Consider the following 24819-nt stretch of genomic DNA (forward strand, 5'->3'; position numbering starts at 1 on the left):
AAGGGCACGGTCCTAGACTGTGACCCAAGGGATCTTATTCCTAGTTGGGCCTCTGGATCAGGTGTTGGACTCCCCTGCAGTGGCAAGGACAGCACCTGTGATGCTTGGAAGTGGTGCTCACGAGGAGCCTGGACACCCACCAAGGTCCCTGCACAGTTCTGCTTGGTTCTTGTCTGCTCAGGCTGGCCGTGGAGGGGACAGAACTGGGTGTCCTCTGCAAAAGTTAGCAGGGCCATGTGTTTGTGGTGGGAACTTTCTGGTTACAAAGGGCTGTGCACTGTCAGCTGGGTCCACAAATACACACCCCGACCTCGGCTTTCCCGCTGAGCCGCTACGCCTCTCCTATGGCCGGGATCTCCTACCTCCCTGAGCCCTCACCACTGAGTGTGAGAACTTCCTGATCACCCACTGGGAGGGGGCTTGGTGAAGGGAAAGAAGCCCAGGTTCCTGTCAGGAGAGAAGCGAGCTTCAGGCTCCTGGCAACTTCCTGCCGACCACAGGGTGCTGTGAGGGGTTCTCATCTCACTGAATCCTCCCTGTCACCAATGCAAGTCCCCACTTTCATCCAGGAAACGGGCTAAGAGAGATCGAGGGACTTCGCCAGGTGAAGGCAGACCCGGGACGTGAGCTGAGTTTATCCGGCTCTAAATACAGCCCCTGGCAAGGGATGGAGACAGTGTTCGGGGAACTCCAGGGGGACAGGCCACTTCCAGCTGGAGGGTCTCAGGGCAGCCTCCAGAAAAGACATGACCCTGACTGGGCCTCTTCAAACGTGCGAGGGCTGGGGGTGCTCAGCCTCCAGAGAGGCGCTCGGCCACCCGAGGCTGCCCTGCACAGCCCACCCCGTTGCTTGTCTCCACCGCTGATGCCCTGAATGTGCCCGCCACAGCCCAACCCTCTGCCCAGCGATGGGGGCTCAACCAGCAGGTGGCATCTCCCATGGTTCACTCCCCATCCCTGGAACAAGCAGCCCTTGCCCTCATTTGCTATTCCTGCTATCCCTTCCCACACCATTTTAGTAGTTCCCTGTTGCTAGTGAAGAATTCCTTATATTAAGTATATATGTGATGCTCACAAGCAAGAGTTTTGCTGATAAGTACAAACGTGGTTACACATGTGGAGTCTGTGCTTAGAAAGGGGTTCCAGGAGGCTCAGCGGCAGGAGCTTGAACAGAAGGGAGCTAGTGGACAGCAGGGGCGAGGGACATGTTCTATTGCTGTCTCTGTGGTCAAGCGAGTCTGGCCTTCTGCCTTCGGCTGGAGGTTGCTGTTACCCTTGAAGACATCAATAGCTAAATCAGCACAAATCAGTGTGAAAGTGATCCAAGAAGGAGTCATCCTGCTTCTGAAAATTTGGGAGATGGAAGCAGGAGGAATCTCAGGTTTCCCAAATGTCCTTTTGAGGCGACTGAGCTTAACCCCATCTTTACACAGGTCAGACAACTTTAATCCACAGATGTCCTGCCTGGCTCTTCTCACTGTCTCTGGATGAATGGAGTCCCCTCAGGACAATATAACACAATTGTCTGCAGTGGAGGAGCTGGATGAAAGTGAAGGAAGCCCTCGGAAGAAGAGCTGAATGAACTGCCAGAGCTTGGCAAGTTTAGCTGGGGATGAAGTTGGAAATGCCATAAGATCAGTGGACATTTTCCTTCTGGGGCTGGAGACGTGCTGGATGTTTTTACTTTCTACTCTAAGTCTCCTTCTTCTATTGCAATTCATATCACAAGCTAGTTGCCCCAAGTCCCACAGTGGGTAACACATATATTTAAATGAGGGATATTTTAACTAACCAAAAAAAAACTAGAGGCAGAGAAAATTATTTTAATGTTACACATTTATTCAAAAGTACATAAAACATGGTGCATTATATAATGTAAACACTCTAGAATTTGACTTGAATAATAAAACATTCTACTAACGAAGAAATATTGCTCATAAAGATTTTTGTGCCCCCATTCCTAAGTCAGAGTCCCTCATGTATGTCACAAAAGCAAGACAGCAGGGAATCAAAATCTGCATACATTCTACATTCATCACAGCACTGGAGGGCACGGCAAGACTCAGTGGGGATGGCTTTGCACTGGGTAACTTTGGCCAAGGAGACCTCGTCCTGCGTGACCTCACATGGATTATTATTTACAGCCACAGCACCAGGTTTCTCAGCAGCTCTTAAGAAAAGACATACACAAAGCATGGGATTAGAATTTTTCTAGTTGTTTATTATACTTGTCAGGGGTATCTGAGATAGTGATATAGCCAATGAAACATATGACACCAGCCCTAGATTAAAGTTCTCTGCCCCGTCCCAAGTTCCTCTCTAATCCCTTCCTGTCCTACGAATGCTCTAATTGTAAAATGAGGTTACAAAAGTAAAGTAGAGTAAACGGCAAGCAGGGATCACCTAGCTGGTCACTGCAGGCCCTTGAGATGCAGGAATGATGGGGAAAGTGCTACAGTTGGCTGTACCCTGGGCTCTGGGAGTTAGATTTGTCATCTAACTCCCTAGAATGGGGAAACAACTGCTGCTGACAACCAATCCCTCCCACAATTGATCATCTCATCTGACCTACATTCCTTAGTCAGCTGTCCCAGAGTCCTATACTATAGGTCCACCTCACTGTCCCTATGGACACCAGCAATGAATGAGGGATCACCCTGAGACCTTCTAACTCAGGCAAAAGGAGGCCAATCTAGACTGTCCTCTGCACAAGTACAAGGGCTTATTCATGCAGCATGCTCTGCATTCTATAGTACCTGGATACAGGGAGGCTCAGCCAAGGTGCTGAGTTAAATGCCTGATATAAACTCTCTACGGTAAAGTGACAGCAAAGCAGTGCTAGCACACAGAGCCCCCAGGCTGAAAACTCTACATATGAGCTCACAAGCTCAAGCCAGAAGGAAAAAGGTCTACATCAACCTGCCTTTGCCTTTTCAAACCTGTCTGTTGCTCCTGACCTCACCCAGGGTGTGGCCACAGCAGCAAGGAATGACCCTGCTCAAGCAGAGGGCCCCAGATATCCCACTGAAGTGGATGCTGTTCACTCCTACCCATGTGACTCACTTGAATGACTTGGATACTTTGAAGTAAAGACAGACGATAGTACATATCAGTACGAGCACGGCCACCAGGATACTGCCACCAATGATGAGCATAATTGCTGTCTGGATGTCAAAAGACTTAGATTTACCTAGGCAGAGAAGTACAGGCAAACAGTGAATGTAGCTTCCCTCCCCACACAGCCACTTAACAACCCTAACATGCTTCCTTCAGTGGAAGAACGAACCCAAACCAGAAATCTTTTTGCATGTACAACAGAAACAGTCTTCCCAGGGAGGCATAGAATCCTAACTAAGTTGGCCCAGTGATGGGGTGAAAGGTTTATTTGTCAATGAAAGGAACTGAAATGCAAAATCCAGAGAGAAGGATATTAGAAGGACAGACACTGGGAAGAATCTTACCTTTCACAGGCAATAATGTACAGCTGTAAATAATAAACAGACGCTCACTGGAGCTGATGGTTTTACTCCCAAACTCGTGGGCCTCCTGACCTCTGTGTCAGAAATGACCCCTTGCTGTACATCAGGTTCAAAGATACCCAATGGGAATGACTTTTTCGAAATGTTATTGCTCAACAATACTGAGAATATGCAAATCCGTTTTGTAAAGGATATATGTTTTAGGGGAAAAAAAGTTTTCAATTCTTCCACTGACAACTGCCATTTTTCCTCCTAACTCCTTCCAGGAAATCCAATTTGGAATAAGCAATTTGTTAAATCTAACTCTCTGAAACTGGGAAAAAGTGAGCCCCAAGGCATACTTACTAACTTCTAACTCTTCAAGGCTGGATGAAAGCCAACAGTAAAAAAAAATTACAATTAAAATAAACTTTTGGGAAAAGAACATCTTATCAGGAATTTCTCAACCCTTTACTCTGAGAAAGAAAATTCTAATTATGAAGATCCAAAGTTGAAGATCTCTCTTTCAGCAGCACAGTCTTCCACCAGAGCTAGCAGAATGGACAGCCACTGTCCAGCTCCAACGTCTATGCCAGCCAGGACACAGGCTGTGTGACATCAACTCTCTGGATACCAGCTATCTTTCACAGAGTTCTGAATTCCATTCCATTTTCAGATATATTTCAGCACCAATGGAAATAGAAATGCCCAAATACTATCTTAAATCATGTCATTCTGTCTCCCAGGTTTTGTTTCCATCAGAGAAAATTAAGATGTAACTATTACTCAAAAGCAAATTTGGGATTTCAATAAAATAAAAGGACATTAATGTGGGGAGGCTAATGTCTAAAAATACTTGTATATCTACAAGTTCAATTATAGAAGACAGGTTAAATTTTATGTTTTAGCCACACAATGAAATAACATGTAGCCATTTAACAGGATTCACTGTTAAACCTGAATATAGGTTCACTGATGTCATATCATACTTTTTGGTTAAGACAAAAAGATTCAAAAAAGTAATTTGAATAGGATACCTGTTCTACTCAAGTTTCTCTGATTTCAAGGTACTACTACCCAGCAAAGCCAGCTAAATTAAATAAGGGAATTATTTTAACTACAACGGGTTATTCCATGTTGCTTTGGACAAAACCTGGGTGAGGCCAAGAACAGCAGGAGAGATGTCAGCAAAAATGGTAGCATAAGAACCTACAAAAATTCTCTTCTCCATAACAGCAATAAAAAATCTGGCAAAAATTTTTCAGAATAAACTTTTACAGAACTCTGGAAAATAAAGGCTTGCAAGTATTGCAGAAAGCATTTATACAAGAGAAACAATTGAATCAGTATGAACAGCAAGCTCTGTGGCACTGTCCTATCACTCACTCTCTAGCTCCATGGTAGCCTTGAAAATAACAGTCCACATTCCAATGCAGCCACCAAAGGCAAACAGAGGTGGAGCTCTTTCAAAGCCTCATTCCCAAAGAACTGTCATTATTTGACCTGCCTGCTGGTTACTGGAAGACATCACTTGCAAGGCTGTCTGTATATAACATGACTTGGAGGTCACCTCCTGCAACAATCCTTCTCTCCAAGGGGCTTTGACGAAACCTATCACAAAGAATTGTTTTCACTCTCTGGCTACCTGAAGTAGTAGATAACACTTGGGGCAAATGATAGACTAGCCAAAAAGCTTAAAGGAAAAGCCGGGGAATGAGATGACCATAGGGGTTTTGAAAAGCTCTGATTCCTGGGAGTCTAGAAGGCCATGCACATGAATAAGGCTGTGTGCATGCCCAGGGCTACAAGTATGCTCAGGAAAGGCGTGAGGTGGCCCTACGGTCTCACCTCTGGCTGACCTTGAGGCTCTTACCAAACAGGAACTGAAGGCTAAGGCAGAGTTTTCAACTGCTTGGCTGAGCATTAAAGGCATGCCCCAACATGCACACAGAGCTCCTCAGCAAAGGTAGATTTATTGGCTCCAGGCATTTAAGGACATCTTTGTCCAATCATTATCTGACCACTAAGCTAATCAACAAATACTTCAATGTCCATACATGACAAAAAATACAGACTTTACAGAATTAGTTGAGAAAAGTCACTAAACATACAAACATCTATACAACTCTAACAAGGAGCAACAACAGCAATCCCTGTGGAGAGGAGAGAATCAGATTTCCAGAGATTCCATGTTACATTATTTAAAATATTCAGTTTTTTAAAAAGAGTATAAGACATGTAGAGAAATAAAGTGTGGCTCATAAAAGGGGAGAGGGAAGCAATCAACAAAAACTTTTCCTACATTGACCCTAATAGACAAAGACTTTATATCAGCTATTTTAAATATATTCAAAGGAAATCATTTCTAAAGATCTAAGAACAGTATTATAATAATGCCTCATCATTATGAAATATCAGTAAAGATAAAAATTATTTTTAAAAAGGACAAAAAATAGAAATTATGAAGTTGGAAAGCACAATAACTGTAATGAAAATTTCACTACAGGGGCCTAATATATTGAACAGGCAGAATAAATAATGAGTGAAATTGATGATAGATCATTTGACATTATCCAGACTAAGGAACAGAATTTTAAAAAGAGTATATAAAAATGAACACAAGACTTCAGTTTCCGTTCCAGCATGTGAAGAGCTTGGGAGTTGTCACTCCATCGTTACAACAAGAATAAAGTTGAACAAACTGAAAATCAACAAGACTTCTTAAGTCAATCAGACAATTGAAGTCACAGGGCAGCCACCCCCAAAACTGGAGAGACCGGTGAATACAGAGAATACCAGCTTACCAGGAGCAGAAGCTACTGCTGGAGCCAGCAACTGTTAGGAACACTTAAATGGTAATTGATGTCTTGCTGGAGGCTGAATGAGGATTAGCTTGAGAGTTAAAAACTCCTGGGGACCTACTCTTTTTGTTTTGGGTGGGGGGGATACTTTCATGGGTTTTACCTCCAGGAGCACAACCATGGTCTCATGGTGAATACTGCAGAAAAATCCCCTTGTTCTTTGGTCTCTACTGACACTGCGTGGAGGTGGCCTTGTTACTACTGGGAGATGATGGAAGTCATGAATTTCCACCAGGCCTCCTTTGATGCCACCCCAGCAGTTAACTAGCAGGGTGCTTCATTACCACTGGGTCAGGGTCAAAGTCCAGACTCCCCAAGGGGTCTCCAATGACACCACAGGAGACCTGTTGGGGAATCTGGATTTTCACCCCGGGGGAGTCAGCTCAATTCAGCCTTCTCTGTTACCACCCTGCATGGAGAGATCGTTTGGGACACCTCTACACCCTGGTGAGAGTGTAGGCTCTCCACTCAGCCTTTGCTGGTGGAGTTGGAGTAGGGCCACAGTTTTTTTCTGTGGTGTTTGGCTGGAAAGCAAAAATTGTTGTTCTAAAGTTTTCTGTCTTGCTAGGTTGCCCATTTCCTGGTCCTTTGGCTTTTGTTGAGGCTTTTTTATCTGAACCCATTGCTATTTCCAGGTTGCCAGCTTCTTCAGCTCCAAGTCTAGGAATATGCGGCAAAAACAAAACCCAGAGAACTCACCACCATATCATTCCTTGGATCCCAAGGTCTCTAGCTAGTCTGGCTTCTTCTCTCTATCTGTCCAAGTCTTCTGTTTGTTTCATATGTAATGTCCAGAGTTTTTAGTTACATTTAGCAGAAAGAATAATGAAAAGTACATCTTTCCAGAGGTGGAAGTCCTCCATATGGGAGATTTTGCAACCAATCCTCTGCTTAATGGCCATAACCCCTTGCCAACCCTGCACTTGCTCAACTGTGAGAATGAGTGCCTCCTTAAATTTTGCACCCTGGGTGCCTCATGTGTGTGATCCTGTCCACATCTCAACATAATTTATCTTTAGAACCTCACCTCCCTTTGCATTCCCCATACCCCATGTTATTTTCATGCCTCTGAACCTTGGCTAGATGGCCGTCCCAGTCTCTCTATCTGCTGAAATACAAATCCTGCAAATCTTCACTCAAATGCCATCTCCTCTATAAAACCTTCACTGATTCCCATTTCTCCCCGTCTCATGTTCATTGTTCCTTTCCCTATGTATCCATGCCCTTTGCTTGTACCTACATAAAAACTTGAATTTAGTTTGCCTTAAGGACTTCCAGTTCCTGCTTTCTCTCTCTGACCAGACATTCGTCTTGAGTACAGAAACCTACTGAACCTCATTGAACCCAATACTAGGAGTTGAACTGACTATGGGGTTTGTTCTGCTTTTTATCTCATTCAAAAATGTTTCTTTTGATTCCTTCCTACTGAAGCAGCAACTATTTGAAGGGATACAACCTTGAATGTGCTTAATCATCATTAAGGAACCAGGCTCTGTTGACCCTCCCTTAGGAACTGACCACTTTATTTCTTAGTTTCCCTCTATTCTTTTGGTTACTCGATTGCTCTGTTTGATAGTCTGTAGGTTTTGTACATAAAAAGTTTGCTTTATTCAAGACATTTGTTAAGTGTCATGAGGGCAGGAACTCTGGATCCTTAAGTATCAAACAGAAGGCCTAGAACCCTTTAGGTGCTGGCACATGTTACGGGCAATGACCTAAATCTGAATTTTGTGGATCTGGTAACAGCTTTCTTTACCTGATCCTCTAAATTCAGAAAGTTAACTCAGGCACAGCAGTAAACTCTGAACAATATTATTTCATTTATTGAAAAGAATATTTTACACAATGCTTATGTCACCAACATTAAACTACTGATCTTACTACTTCCAATATGTTTTAGTAATATCTAACACAGCTCCCCAAGCGTTCCAGTGCCCTTTTGGAACCAGAAATATGAAATATGGTCTCTGGATCATTGACCATTCCCCTTCCCTTTTGAGCTATTTTAGTCCAAAATACCCAGTAACATCGCTGAAGATAAGAGAATCAAGAACAACAAAGCTACTATAATCCCCTCAAATATCTTGAGTTCTTCAGCCTTACAGCACGAAGGTCCCAGGTTCGGATCCCCCTACTGGTCAGCCGCCAAAAAATAAAAATGTGTTACCTACACAAAATATCTTGGGTTCCCTCTCCCCAATTACACGCAGAGGTTAAGAAAACTTGCAAACGCAAAGGAGCCCAGTAAAGTTTGGAAGTCGCAGAAAGGGGACAGTGGTGTGCCCCGGGAGCGCATCCACTGGTCTCTACTCTCATCTCCCCCCTTACTTTTTTATGATCTGGGGTGGCCCGCTACGGGGCGGTGGTGGTTGCATCATCTCGGACTGGAGAGGTCGGGGTCCGTGACGCTGTGCACGCCGCGGGCTCTCTTTTCTGACTGCGATGGATCCCACCGACTTTCTGGTGGCGCGCGCGGGCGGGGAGGAAGTATTCTGGGGTGGGGGGTGGGGGCGAGTCCCGGGAGCATCTCAGGATAGGTGGGAGGAACTCAAGGACCCACTTCGGGGAGCTCGGCCTCCCGCCCACCCAGCAGGAGCTGGCCCAAGGGGAATGTGACTTGTAACATGCGCCATCCACCTGGGTGCAGTGCCCAGCGCTCCGCAGCGCCGCGCAAACTGAAAGACGTCGCCAAGCACTCAGAGCAGCTCGGTGCCGCTCTAGCCGATTCTGGCCCAGCAAGCGCGCCCGGGACCGCGCTTCATCGCGTGCGAAGGGTGAAGGGCGAAGGGTTGGCACGTTCCCGAGACTGGAGCGCGGCCAGCGCCACTGGCAGCTGAAGGGCCCAGATCCTGCGGGGAAGAGCCCCTAGGCCTCGCCGAGGTGTGCGCATCCTAACCTCAGGGTCTCCAAAGTAGCACTAATTTATTTTATTTTATTTTATTTTATTTTATTTTATTTATTTTATTTTATTATTTTATTTTATTTATTTTATTTATTTATTTTTATTTATTTTATCTATTTTATTTTATTATTTTATTTTATTTTATTTTGTCGATATACAATGTGGTTGATTATTGTGGCCCATTACCCGAAACCTCCCTTCCTCCTCCTTTTCCCCCTCCCCCCAACAATGTCCTTTCTGTATGCTTGTCTATCAACTTCAAGGAACTGTAATTGTTATGTCTTCTCCCCACCCCAACCCCCGGTGTGTGTGTGTGTGTGTGTGTGTGTGTGTGTGTGTGTGTGTGTGTGTGTGTGTGTGTATGTGTGTGTGTGTGTGTGTGTGTGTGTGTGTGTGTGTGTGTGTGTGTGTGTGTGTGTGTGTGTGTGTGTGTGTGTGTGTGTTTATTTATTTTTAGCTCCCACCAACAAGTGAGAACATGTGGTATTTCTCTTTCTGCAAAGTAGCACTAATTTCAAGGAGTCCCCAAAGCAGCCAGGGAGCTGCGGTGCATTTCTATTAATTATGTCTTTCCTAACAGATCTCACCACCACCCACCCCATCAGCTCAAAGATAAACCAATCTGTTTTATTCTTATCACTGACCAAACTTCTGTGGAAATGAAAAGGTAAAAAGGAGAAAACACCGACAGCCCACTGCCACCACCATCACTGAAGCGCTGTTGTTTCCAGTGTGCCTCTGTGCGTCCCTCTCCATGTGCACCCGTGCCCACAGTTATGGACTGCTCATCCTGTGTTCTTGAAAGTGCACCTTCAGGTCCTGAAGCGCCAGGAAGGGGCACCTGACGCAGGAAAGTTCTCGGAACTGGAGGAAAACCATAGAGAATGATTACTCGGGTGACCTTTACTATCCGTGGAGTGCACAGGGCCTCTGAATCCTTCTCGACATGGTGTCTCCAGTACCTACAAAAAGCCCTCCTTGGGCTGGTGCTCCCCAGAACCTGAGGGGAACTTAGTACTGCTTCAGGCCACCCCACCCTCCCCCACAGTTAAGCAGGGCTGACTTCTGCAAGAGAATTCTGAACATGGTTTCTTTAGGGACCTGGCAACCCATTAAATTTCCTCATGAAGATGCTTTTCCCAAACTTCACATTTCTATCAGACGTACCTCTTGTGAGATTCAGGAAACTAGGTGCCCCCAGATTCCGGCCACCCTACCTTGGGGTGTATCTCTGCATCTCTTCCGCCTCCCCCCACCCCCCAAATGCCCTCAGAGGACATATTTCTAAAATGGCTTAGAGGAAAAAACACAAAGAAGTAAGACAAACATGAATTCTTATTCTTAGTCACTTAACACCTGCTCAATAACTTTGGCTAAGTGATTTAATATCACTTGACCTTTCTGGTCTGTAAAATGGAGATATCAGAGTATACTTAATACTAGGGCATGAGGTTTATAATATTCTTAACATGAAGCACTTACCACAGGCCTGGCACACAGGAAATGTCCAATAAACATTCAATATTAATTTCCCCCTTCCCTCTCTCTTCCCACACTTCTGTTCTCTCCCTTTCCCCTTACATAGTAAGGATGATATACATTGCCCTTAATAATATTATCATTCTAAGATATTTGGAAGTCTCTCTTCTATTTCCTACATTGAAGGTCAAATGTTCAGCTTTGATAATATAGGTCAGTGGTTCTCAAGTATGGTCTGGGACCAGCAGCATCAGCGTCATCTAGAACTTGTTAGAAATGCAAATTCTCAGGCCCCAGCTCAGACATTCTAAGTCAGAAACCCTGAAAGTAGAGCCCAGCCATCTGTGTCTCATCAAGCCCTCCAGCTGATGTGATGTCCCCATGTTTAGGGCTTTGTGGGCCTCTCCCAGATGGCCCTGCAGTTTGAGAACCACAGGTATATATTTAAGAAGATAGGCTCTGCATCCAGGTTGCTTAGATTACATTCCTCTTCTACTCTTTATTACTATTTACCAAGAGTAGGTAAAGTGAGTTTTATGGTCTTCAATTTTTATATCTACTGAATAGGGATTAGATTGCATCTACCCCAGAGGGTTGTTGAGGATTAACTGGGACAATTCTCATGAAGCCCTGAGAGAGGCTCTGTATTGCAGCACTCTGTTCTTATTTTGACTCACACTGAGATCACCGGCACATTTCTGCAAACCATTGAAGCCTGGATTTTACTTTAGGAGATTGTGACTGAATTTTATGAACCGCTGCCTGAGAATATAGGTTTTGAAAACTCCACGGCTGATACAAATGCACCCAAAGTTTGAGGATGCTAGTTTTATAGCCTGTCCCTAGAACCAGACTAGGTGAGTTCAATTTCTGGCCTTTTTACTAGCCACATGGGTTTGGGCAAGTTCTTAACCTCCCTATTCTAGTGTTTCCCCCCTAGTCAGTGCTTCTACTAATAAAATGGTGTAGGGAAAACATAGGAAAATGGTCAGGGCTCCTCAGATATTCAGAATCTTGCCAAGCACTTGGTGTAAATATGCATGTGCGCCCAGGTGTTCCTTGGCTATTGTCTAACATAAAGGTGCATGTGCACCCAGGTGTCCTGGGTTATGGACTTAAGTATAAAGGATGAGTGCCTCTGATCCATAGTGCCCCCCCCTGCCCCCAGGATGCCCCCGGGGGGACCACGGGGAGGCCGGTACTGCTGCTGGAGGCTGTTGCTGCCAGTGCCCCTGGGATGCCCCAAGAGGCCACCTACCACTGCTGCTTCTGTTGCTACTGCTGCTGTAAGCTGCAGCTAGGGATTGAGGACTGAGCTCGTGTCATCTGACAATGGCTCCCAGGATCTTTCCCAATTACCTAGACCATAGACCTGTGTGTGAGGGGTCTGGTGACCCAGCCAGGCATGTGAGAGGTCTGGCGACCCAGTGTGTACAATGGGTTTGAAGGGTCTGAGCCCTATCCCTGACAATACAAATGGAAACTTAGTATAACTAAAATAATGAAATGTTTTGGCTTCAGTTAAGAATCGCCTAGCCATACAATTGACGTAGCTATGGCCCTAACCCTACAAATGGGGATACTAACAATGCTACCTACCTCATAGGTTCTCTGTGAGGATTAAATATCTGTAAGAGCCAGTACTGGACTGTATTGCTACCTAACTACACCAGTTGTAGGGTTAGAGCCATAGCTACACTAATTATATAGCTAGGCTTTTCATAACTAAAGCCAAAACATTTCATTATTTTAGTTACACTAAGTTTTCCGTTTATATTGTCAGGGCTAGGGATTAGGGCCCACAGACCCTTCAAACCCGTTGTACAGACTAGGTCACCAGACCCCTCACACATAGGTCCATGCTCTAGGTAATTGGAAAAGATCCCTGGAGCCGTTGGCAAATAACATGAGCTCAGTCCTCAGCTTCTTCAGCAGCAGCTTACAGCAGCAGTAGCAGCAGCGGTGGTGGCCTCTCGAAGCATCCCAGGGGCACTGGCAGCAACAGCCTCTAGCACCAGTAGCAGTCTCCCTATGTTTCCCCGGGGGCATCCCAGGGGCGGGGGGGCCCTGTGGATCAGAGCAGCTCCTACTTTATATTTAAGTCCATAACCCAGGACACCTGGGTGCACGTGCACAATTACATTAGACAATAACCAAGGAACACCTGGGCGTACGTGCATATTTACATCAAACGCTCATCAAGATTCTGAACATCTGAGGGGCCCTAACCATTTTCCTTCACTTTACCTACATGGACACATATTCATTAGTCAATAAATATCAACAATTATCATCGTCTTTTGTGATCGTGGTTGTTACTACCACCTTTTGGAGCAGCTAAATTATCTCCACGGAGATTCCCCAACGCAGAATTCATGCACCCTTGTAAGATGGAAACCTCTACTTACTGAAAGTGGGTAATATGATTCTTATGCTTTTATTTTATGGACTTTCTATTGTCCAGACTCAGTCCTCATTGGGATTGAATTGCAGGATTAGGGCTTTGTGGGTCTCTCACAGCTAGTGCCTCACAGGCTGGCCCGGCAGCTTGATTTGCCTGGCAGAGATCACAGTTGGCACTGAGGAGCTGCAGACTTCCCCCACCAAGTGAGTGGGGCTCCACCTCCCACATGAGATCCCCATACAGCCATGCAGCTAATCACAAACTGTATTTAGCTCATCACCAAGTTAGCCACCAGGAATTGATTTCTCATTCTTGGAGACCTTGGGGAGAAAAGCATTTATGATTTCTCTACAGAGTCCATCAAGGAGAAAAGAATATATTAGAGACTGAAGAAAGATGAGGTTAGTAAAATAATCTTTACTTGCACTTTTAAAAAAAAGATACTTTGTAATGAAACCTGACTTGTGGTTTGTTAATAACCACATATAAAGGAAAAATAATTTTATTTTTCTTCCTTATTTTTTGACTGAAGAGTGATTGATGCCCTACAGACAAGTCCCTTTTATTTATTTACTTACTTAAAAATAACTCTTATCATAAGAGCAATGCATGTTACAGAAAAATGAGAATGCAAAGCAATTCAAAGGAAAAAGTTTCACAAACCCATCCACTCATAGACAATCATTGTTAACAACTTTTTGTATCAACTTTCTTTTTTCCTCTTTCTCCTTCCAGATTTTTAAAATACATATGTATTTTTTAATGTAAGGAGGACCATACCTCATATTCTTCAAATATATTTTCTTCTTATATACATCATGGGAATCTTTTCTACTTATAAGCCTCATTTGGAAAAGTAACTGCAGAATGATCCTTTGTACAGGTTTACCATAATTTACATAATCTATGAAAATGTGTGTTCTCTTTAATATTAGTAAAATATTATGAGCATGCCATAATTAACAGTCTTTTGAACAGGTTTAGACATATATCATATTATTTCATAAAGATAAATTGTTAGGACTAGAATTACCAGGTCACATTCCATATATTTATATATGTTATATTGCCCTGAAGTAATATGGTACTTGCGTCATTTTCCACTTAGAGTGTATAAAGAGCAAATGTTTCTCTACATTATGTCCAGCAGTGATATTTTAATTTTGAAATCTCTAGCAGGGGCCTTTTGAAAGGAGAACTTAACTGATTTCATGAAAACTCTGGCTCAAATTTGTTTTCCTTCAGCCCTTATTAAATTTACTTACTGAGAGCTGGCCTGTGGCTCACTTGAGAGAGTGCGGTGCTGATAACACCAAGGCCACGGGTGCTGATCCCTATATAGGGATGGCCTGTGGCTCACTTGGGAGAGCGTGGTGCTGATAACACCAAGGCCACAGTTCCTGATCCCTGTATAGGGATGGCCTGTGGCTCACTTGGGAGAGCGTGGTGCTGATAACACCAAGGCCACGGTTCCTGATCCCTATATAGGGATGGCCTGTGGCTCACTTGGAAGAGCGTGGTGCTGATAACACTAAGGCCACGGGTGCTGATCCCTGTATAGGGATGGCCTGTGGCTCACTTGGAAGAGCGTGGTGCTGATAACACCAAGGCCACGGGTGCTGATCCCTATGTAGTGCTGGCCTGTGGCTCACTTGAGAGAGTGTGGTGCTGATAACACCAAGGCCACGGGTGCTGATCCCTATGTAGGGATGGCCTGTGGCTCACTTTGGAGAGTGTGGTGCTGATAACACCAAGGCCACACGTGCTGATCCCTATATAGGGATGGCCTGTGGTTCACTTGGGAGAGTGTGGTGCTGACAACACCAAGTCAAGGGTTTAAGAAACAAATAAAAAATTATTTACTGAACATGGTGAAACTGAAATGGGCAAAGGGACAAGGTTTCTTATCCCCCCTTATCTGGCAAATGGCTGGGCAGCTTTGAGGGCTAGCAATCTTTATAATTCTGGTCCTTCATAACCATCTGATGAATAATCTTCCTGCTGGCCTCCAGGGAAACATACGAATTCCAGCCATATAAGGATTTATGTGATAATAAAGCAGCGGTGTGACTGGGTTATCAGCAATCCCAAAAGAATGTTCCCTTTACTCCAGTCATTCACAGGTTTATAGGTAGTACCACAACTAAAGTTCTTCACTGGAGTATCTCAACACCTAGCACATAGTAGGCACTGAGTAATTACTCATGGACTTGAATTTCCATTCTTGCTTTGTTCTGCAGTTTATTCAAGTCGTAAATAAAGTGGCATCACTGGCTTTTTAAACCTTCTCTGCTCTTCTCCAAGAATGTATGTATAAGAAGATAAATGTATAGAAGATCTTATAGGTCAAAAGACCAACCTGGATAAAGATGGGTAACTTGGCACTGTCAAGCACACACAAGACAAAGCAAGTCCTGACTGATTCTATTGGTAAAGATACAACAATCCACTTCTAGATTCAGACAGTTTGCTACTTACACAGACAGTAAAAGGGAGACTGGCCAGAGGTGCCAAAATCCTTGTTTCACACTCCAAAAAGGATGGTGCAAAACAAAATGATTACAATATGACTTGTGGGATATTTCATTGCTAAGGAGCCAATTCTAGACTAAAGCTAAGAAGTTTTAATATTCTGAAGTTCTATTCTGAGGGGGGCAGGGCAGAAAGTTTCATAAGTCATCAGAACTGAAGAGGTAATGAGATACTGACTCATGGCAGTCTCCCAGAGGAGAAAGAAAAGTAAGTGAGAGATGGCCTTGTAGCACCTCCTTACAAGCCTCTCATCTCTCTTGATCTTGGAGGATCACAAAGCATTCCATCAAGCCGCAGATTAGCTGGGCTTCAGGTCTTTGCTTGCATGGCCTATGTGGATAGGGCAAGGTTGCCAGGGTGCAATGGCAGACTATTCCCCTACACACTCTTGGTACCAACTGTCATAGGTCAGAATCCTAGGAAACAAACTCTGACACAGAGATTTGTGTACAGGAGCTTTCTTGGGGCGTGTGCTCAGCATCAACCCCTGTAAGGGGTGAAGGATGCAGGACTGGGGAGTCAATGAACTAAGAAGCAGCTTCAGTAAAGGGGCCTAGCCAATTCTCTGGGGAGTTCAGGGTAAGGCTGGCCCTTCAGAGATGCCCCATTGAGGCATGGTGCTCTGATATTTATATTTCTATACTGACCAGTCATTGGATAAGGGCTGTTCAAAGAGGGGCTGTGAACTTGGACTAGACTGCTGTCTTGAGCCGAGGGAAATTCCTGGAGAACAGTGCTGCTGAAAGTCATCAGCCACCAACACTCCCGGCAGCTTTTATTTTGTCCTGGGACACCCCCCTCCATGGACATTTTGGTTGCACACAGTAAAGCTTGCTATTTGTGGTGTACAGTAGTATGGGTTTTAACAAACGTTAGAGTTAGGTATTTGCCATCATACTACAATAAAGAAAAGTCCCATCACTTCAAAAAGTTGCCTTTTGTGGCCCCCTGTAGTCAGCTTCTCTCCTATACCCATACACTTGGCAAGCACTGATTTTCCATCCTTTTGCTTTGGTTCTGTAAATTGTCATATTAACTGAATCATGGAATATGCAGCCTTTTAGATCTGGCTTTTTTCATTTGGGAAAATGAATTTAACATTCATGTATCAATAGTTCATTCCTTTTCATAGTGGAGTGGTATTCCGTTGTATGACTGTACCACAATTTGTTTATCCATTCACACACTGAAGGACATTTGGATTTATTTTCAGTTTTCAGAGATTATGATAAAGCTGCTAAACACATTTGCATACAAGTTTTTGTGTGAACCTAAGTTTTCAGTTCATTTGGTAAGTTCCTAAGGGTAGAAGTGCTGTGTTGTATAGTAAGTCTATGTTTGACTTTATAAGAAACTGCCAAACTGTTTTACAAAGTGGTTGTATCATTTTACATTCCCAGTAGCAATAAATTTGAGTTCCTTGTTTCTGTATATTCATCAGCGTTTGATAATGTCAGATTTTTTGTTTGCCTGCTTGCCACTCCAATACATTTGAAGTGTATATTATAATTCTCATTTGTATTTCTTTAATGATGAATGAGTTTGAGCATCTTTTTATATGCTTGGTTGCCATCCAGATATCTTCTTTGGTAAAGTATTTGTTGAGCTATTTCACTCATTTAAAAAAATTGACTATTTTCTTATTGTTCAGTTTTAAAAGTTCCTTATGTAATCTGGACATAAGTCCTTTAAAGTTGGATATAAATCTTTTATCTGATATGTGATTTGCAAATATTTTCTCTAACTCTGTGGCTTTTCTTTTCATTCTTTTAAGCATGGCTTCCATGAAGTGAGTTTTTAATTAAAATAAATTCTAATTTATCAATTTTTTTCTTTCATGGATTAGATGTTTGGTGTCGTATCTAAAATGTGCCAAACCCAAGATCATGCAGATTTTCTATTTTCTTCTACATGTTTTATTGTTTTATGATTTACATTTAGGTCTACAATTCATATTGCTTTAATTTTTGTTTTAATTGCTTTAATATGATCTATATCTACTCAGGTTCATGTTTTTGGCATGTGGACATTCAATTGGTTTTAAAAGACTATCCTTTCCCTGTGGAATTACCTCTGAAAATTTTTGAAAGTCAGTTGTTATTGTGGGTCTATTTCTGGGCTCTCCATTCTGTTCCATTGATCCAGACTGCATTAATCAGCGTAGGTTCAAAATAAATCTTGAAATTGATAGTGAGTCCTCAAACTTTGTTCTTTTTCAGAATTGTTGTGGCTATTCTAATTCCTTTGCCTCTCTGTGCATATTTTAGAATCAGCTTGTAGGTATCTACAAAAGACTTTCTGTAATTGAACCTATGGATCAAATTGGGGAAAAGTGACACCTTAACAATATTGAGTTTTCCCATCCATAAAAATGAAAAAATGTACTTATATATTCTTTAATTTCCATCAATGTTTTATAGTTTTCAGCATACAGATCCTGCACAAAGTTTATTAGATTTATACCTAAGTATTTCTTTTTTACTTTTTTATTTTTATTTTTGGACCGGTAAGGGGATTGCGACCCTCGGCACGGTGTGGTCTGCACCACGCTCAGCCAGTGAGCGCACTGGCCATCCTTATATAGGATCCGAACCTGCGGCCTCAGCGCTACCAGCGCTGCACTTTCCCGAGTGAGCCACGGGGCCCTAAGTATTTCTTTTTTAAAAAAATTTTGGTGCTATTGCAAATGGTATTCTTTAATTTCAAATTCCAATTGTTCATTGCTGGAACTTTTGCATATTAACTTTGTTGCTGAGTTGAATTAGTCTATGAACTTTTTAATAGACTTTTTGGAATTTTCTTCTTAACGAGTCATACATATGCAAATAGAGACAATTTTTATTTCCAATTTTTATGTCTCTCCCCCCAAATCTAGCTATTATTAGCCAGTTTGTTTACTTTTTATTTCTTTTTCATGACTTATGGTACACTCTAGGACTCTCAGCATTCTGTTGAGTAGAACTATTCACAGAAGACAATCTTGCCTTGTTCCCAATTTTAGTGAAGGAAGCATTCATTCTTTCACAATTAAGTACATTTTTTGTAGATGCCCTTTACTATGTTTAAGAAGTTCCCTTCCACTCCTAGTTTGCTATGAGTTTCTATCTAGAATGGATGTGGAATTTTGCCAAATACTTTCTTTCCTATTGAAATGACAAAATGGTTTTTCTTATTTTGTCAACATGGTGAATTACCTTGATTTTGAATGCTTAATCAGCTTTGCATTCTTGGGTGAACCCCATTTGTTCATGTGTATGTGTCCTTTTTATATTGCTGGATTTGGCTTGCTAACAATTTGTTGACAATTTTCACATTTATGTTTATGAGGATATTAGTCTATGGTTCTCTTTTCTTCTAATCGCTTTGTCTCATTTTAGTAACAGGGTACTTTTGGCCTCAAAATATGAGTTAGGAGTGTTCCCTCATTCAATTTTCTGTGAGAGATGATGTAGAATTGGTATTATTTCTCCCTTAATTATTTTGTAGTTATTTGTCAGTGCAACCATTTGGGCCTAGTATTGGATAGTTTTCAACTACAATTTCAATTTCTTTACTAGATACAGTATTACTCAAGTTACCTACTCTTACTTTTGGTTGGTAGTTTTATGTCTTTAAAGGAATTGGTCTATTTCATTTAAGATGTCAAAACTATGGGAATGGAGTGTTCACCTGTTATCTTTTTTAATTTCTGTGGGATCTCTAGAAGTATCCCCTCTTTTATCACATATATTGGCAATTTGTTTCATGTATGTCTTTTTTTTTCAGGTAGAAGCTTATCAATTTTATTGATCTTTTCTATGAATTAGCTTTTGGTTTTATTAAATTTTCTCTATTATTTTCTATATTCAATTTCATTGATTTTTGCTCTTTATTACTTCCTTCCTCCTGCTTGCTTTTTGTGTGTGTGTTTTTAAAGTTTACTTATTAATATTATTTTTTTACATTCTAAATAGTTGTTGTGGAGCAGTTGCAGGGATGGGGAGAAGAGAAGGGGAAAGGAAATAGCGAGGGAGGAGGAAGAAGGAGGGGGGATGTGGTGACACCTGTGGCACCCCCCTCATTCCTGCAGGGAGACAAGGGACTCCCAGTGTTTGCTCAGTTGTTGCTATGCTGGATGCAGATGTCAGGGGGATGTGGCCGAGGCCCTCAGCCCCCCCATCAGCCTGGCTCAGGAGCCTGGGGTGCTTCCTGTGGCTGTTCGGTGGTTTTTGCTGGGCTGGTTGCGTGTGTTGGGGGGGTTATTTTTATTTGGCTTTCTTTCTTTAGTTTCATAGGGTGGAACTAGACTTAGTTCCCTGGTCATATAAGCCTATGTGTCCCCATAACTTAACCAGAGTTCCTTCTCTGTGCCAGAGCAGAAAGCCTCTTCTTGCAGGTATTTCTGTTCTCTTCTGAAACTGGTCTGCTCCTATGATTCTCAACTTTACTTTGGAAAATATTACTCATATTGCTGGCCACTGCTATTGCTCTGTTGAGGTGGGTTTTGATTAGCATTGTGACACGATCTTCCTAATTGAAAGCCTCCACTCTCAAAGCCAAGCTAATACTTAAGAAATAAAGACCTTGATGGATAATAATGTGCCCTAAGGTTTTATCTCATGATCAGGAAGACTATTTTTATATCATACCTAAAACCAAACCTAGGACATCATTGTATTTTTAGTATTTTTCTGGGTCTCAAATAGAGGGCTCCAGGCCAAGGAGAATTTAGCCCTTGAGAAAAGTTTTGTCTTATTAGGAAACCTCATGTTTCTCCTTTTTCACCTAGGCTGCTAGGAAGCTTCATTTTAAACTCAGTTCTACAATGCTTTTACTATTTAATCTCAAGCATCTGAGATGAAGCAAAAAATAGCAATTGTTTGCTGAGAGGCCAGCAAACAATACAGACCACCAGCCAGATCCAGCCCACCACTTGTTTTAGTATGGTCTGTGAGATAAGAATGGTTGAAAAATATCAAAACAGTAATATTTAATGACATGTGAAAATTATATGAAATTCAAATCGCAGTGTCCATAAAGCTTTCTTGAAACACAGCCACACTCATTCATTTAGATACTGTCTGCTGCTTCATGCCACAAAAGCAGAACGGAGTATTTGCAATAGAGACTGAATAGCCCACAAAGCCTAAAATATTTATCTGGCCGCTTTCCAGAAAAAATTTACCAACCCCTCGTCTAGCACCCTGATATATCTTCTCATCAAATTGCTACATCCCTTTAATTTCTATTCAATTTGTCCTTCTCACGTTGTGATTTTAAACTGGTTGCCACAAGTCCCAAAGTGGGTAATAAAAAGCCAAAGTAAAAAATATGTCACCAAGAAAGGGATACTAAAGTTACAGAAAATTTTTTTTTCATAATTCCATATATACTGAAAAGTACATCAGAAATAATGTAAATATTACTTTATAAAGCAAGTAAAGAAATACTATGACTATCAAAAATGTAAATATACTTTAACTGAAATGCTAAAAAATTTTCCTAGAAAGGAATGAAATACAGACCATAAAGATATTTGTTCTCAACACTGCCAAATTGGACTTATTTGTTTTAGTCACAGAAGCATGTCAGGATGCTAATGAGTTTGGCAAAGGCTGTACATCCTTCATATAAGTGAATGACAGCAGAAGTGACACAAGGAAATTCACCTGTATTGGGGTGACAATTGCCACAGCACTATTCTCTAGAGCTGCATCATTAAGCACCTAAGAAATAAAGAGTTAGGAGACAGTAGATTGTTCGGATTTGCCTTCTTCACAACCAGATTACATGCCTTTTGTGTTAATGTCATTGCTTTTAGTATATTTCTTCAGCATTCTGATATATCATAAGATTTGAGAACTCTGATATGAACATTAGATTTGAGGACTTTTCCTAAGTCCATGTTTTATACTTGTCAGGAGGTTTTGTCTGGAAGTTTTCAACTGAGGCAAATCATAACACATGACCTCTCCAAATTCCTATCCAATCCCTTCCTCTTCCAACAGTTTTAAAAATATGCAATGAGGCTAAAATAAATCAAGGAGAGTAAACTGCAAACTTGGCACCAGGTTGCCACACTTTGGACTTGTCAGAGACTAATGAGCTAGTCTCTTCATGCTTAAAAATTGCCCACAGATTGCCATACCCTGGGGTAGCCAGGGGGGAGGAGGAACAGTAACAGGACCTTTTAACCTTTTTTTGGTGCCATAATAAACACAGTCTGACGAAGCCTATGAACCCTTTTCAGAAGAACACATTTAAATACACAACATAGAATTAAAAAGAAATCAAGCAAATTGAAATAAAATAAAAATATTTTCAAAACCAAATACAGCATAGTAATATTTGTGCTTCTTTACAAATAGATTCAATGCCCAGTACAGTGGCAGGTCTAATAACTACTACATCCAAATTGTGGTACATTCGTCTATGAAGTTGATTATATAACTGTATGCATTTGTCAAAAGGCAAAGAATTATGTACTAAAAACGGTGACTTTTCCTGTATGTTAATTATACTTCAATAAAACTGACTTGTAAAAACAATAAGTTGTAGTGGTAGTCTAATAAGAACAATTTTAAAGTTATGATAAAATTTTAAGGTCCCTGCAAGAACACTAATGTGATATACAAATGCATATGATTTATTTTAATGACAAGGTGACAGGTGCTGCTATTCCTCTTGTGGTTTGTTGTGTAATCAATTGCTGAATTGTTAAATGTCAGAGTGATGTTAATAAAAAGTAAGATGTAGATTTTTTCCTGATTTGAGTAGATGGCCTCTGTGAAACCTATCCACAGAATGCTTGCAAGCACACAAAATCTACATCTAAGAACCCTTGGACTAAGAGGTAATGAGACTAGGAGAGGGAACAAATGATAACAGAGCAATTTGGGGTATCTCTTGATACAGATGAGAATAAGTGGCCCTTAGTAATCAGAAGGGTCTGCATTCCACACTCATGCCTCTTGTTTACTCTCACAAGAACAACCAGTCCCAAACTCATATGTGGTCAACACAAGAAGTCTCCAACCAAGAGAAAACCTAGTGAAGTTTTTTGTGCCATTTCCAACCTCTCAAGTTTCTCAATGGCCACAACATCCCCTGTATCACAGGTACTGCCTTTGCAAATGCAGCTCCAGGCATTCAGCCAAACACCTGGCTGTGGGACCCAACTGTATATGTGAACTGTGGTTCAGACTATAACTATGTTCTTCCCCTGAACCCCAGTGTCCTAGAGCACAGTAAAGGGTCAGTCAGAACAACAGGGCACAGAAAGGTTGCTGGGACAACCAGGAATGGCTTCCACCCAGAAGATCCAGTCTATTCCTGCTTCTAATCTCCATAGAGCCACTGGGAGATTCTTTAAAAACTAGTCAGTCATGTCATTCTTCTGCTCAAAAGGTATCCATTGACCTGAGAGTAAAATCCAAACTCTGTCTGGCCTTCCTGCATCTGTGGTCTGGGGTTTGTCATTAATTTTGAAAATTCCCAGACATTATTTCACATATTTCTTCTGCTTCCCTTTCTCCTTCTGGTATTGCCATTACGCATACGTCACAACTTTCAGAACTATCCCACAGTTCTTGGATATTCTGTTCTTTCATTCTCTGTTATCTTTGCTTTTCAGTTGAAGTTTTTATTGACATGTCAAGCTCACTGTTCTTTTTTTTTTTTTTTTCTTAGCCTATACAGAAGTGCAGGTTGACCCCAGGAAACTGAGCAACAACCTCATCTTCTGCTGGGATTCAACTTTTATAGTTTTGCTAATACATATAGTTTTGATAATACATGCTATATCATGAATATTCAATTAAGGGGATAGTTCCCTGTTATGTAACATAGTCTTGCACATGCTCAGTTGGTCTCTTTTTGGAACATGTTCATTGGTCAAATCTTATCACATGCACTGAACATATTCAAGAATATTCTGTGCTCTTTAGCACCTCTAGCATAAGACCATTCAAAGGATAAACTCCCTTCCACTGAATATGCTTGGTCTCTGGGATCTCATAAGCCAGTATAAAGTCCTTTTACTGAGCATGCTCAGCTACTAAATTTGCATAAGTCCACTCCTTGTGGTCCCAATCTCCCTGGGTTGATGCCCAAAGTAGGTCCAACAAGCAATAGCAACTCTCCTCTAAGAGAGGGTCGGGGAGGGGCCTGAAACCTTGGGGAGAGGCTTGAAACCCAGAGTTGTGTCCTGAAACTGAGCACCTCCTATCTCAGTTTCTCTTTCAGCCTTGGTAAATCGATCTAATACACACTTTGGATAAGTGATTACCTATAGAAAAATACATACATTTTATATTTTATCTGGCAAAACTCCACAGTTAAAAAGAATGCAAAAGGACACCGTATGCTCATTGGGTACATATCTTAAAATATGAACTCAAATGAAAACTAAAGAAAAAGAGAATAAGAATTCTTCTGCACTGAATCATGAGCCCAGAATACGAAGTACTAACACAAAGTTAACATGAGGCAGAGAGAAATTCTTCAAGGGTAACAACCCAAATTTAAAGAACACTGACATTCTAATTTCCTTCAAATCTAGTTTCCAGTTTTTCCAAAAGCTGACTTGAAAAGGAAGATAAAGGCTCAATCTAACTTTTCTACTGCTCCCACATCTCCCCATCCTAACACTGTGGATATTTCTCCACCTTCAGTCTTCTGTCACCGACGACGCCCAACCCTGGCTACCTGGGTTCCCGCAGCTGGAGGGGCAGGTCGGCCACGTCCCGGCCGCGCCCCTCGGCCGCTCCGACCTAAGCGAAGACGCACCTGGCAAAGGCCCCCCCCCCAATTCCGCCCACCACGCAGTTCAAACCCCGACCTCCCAGCATCCGCCTCAGCTCCCCTCTAACGTGAGAACGGCTGTGGGCACGGCGGAAAGCAGGTGAGGAGTTAACATGATGCCCCAATCCACAGCGCGCCCGCCGAGCTCGCCGCCCCACATGCCGCAGCCACCACCGGCTGGAGGCGGGAAGGGCCCTGGCGTCGGTTCCCGAGACAACGAGGTCGAGAGTTGGCCCCACACGTCGCGTGGAGCGACGACACCACGCCTACCTCACCACAGGCGCCCCTCATTGGACCCGCCCTCCACATCCGTCCGCCAATCGTCGTCCACGCCGCCTGCCGCCGTTTCTCCACAGCCAACGTCGAAAAACAACCCTCGTTCCCGGGCGAAGCGGCCGCGCC

The 24819-nt window shown here is 42.4% G+C and overlaps 1 protein-coding gene across 1 annotated transcript; it reads right to left on the minus strand.

The window, feature by feature from the left end:
- Positions 1–1946: 1946 nt before the first annotated feature.
- On the minus strand, positions 1947–24783 carry LOC134382760 (protein FAM24B-like). The gene is made up of 3 exons (XM_063103484.1): positions 24688–24783; positions 3064–3190; positions 1947–2170 (listed from the first exon to the last, which is right to left on the minus strand). Exons 2-3 carry the CDS (start codon positions 3153–3155, stop codon positions 1966–1968), a joined length of 297 nt encoding a protein of 98 aa, XP_062959554.1. The 5' UTR covers positions 3156–3190; positions 24688–24783; the 3' UTR covers positions 1947–1965.
- Positions 24784–24819: the final 36 nt, after the last annotated feature.

This window comes from Cynocephalus volans, chromosome 7, assembly GCF_027409185.1.
Source record: "Cynocephalus volans isolate mCynVol1 chromosome 7, mCynVol1.pri, whole genome shotgun sequence".
Classification (NCBI taxonomy): Eukaryota; Metazoa; Chordata; class Mammalia; order Dermoptera; family Cynocephalidae; genus Cynocephalus; species Cynocephalus volans.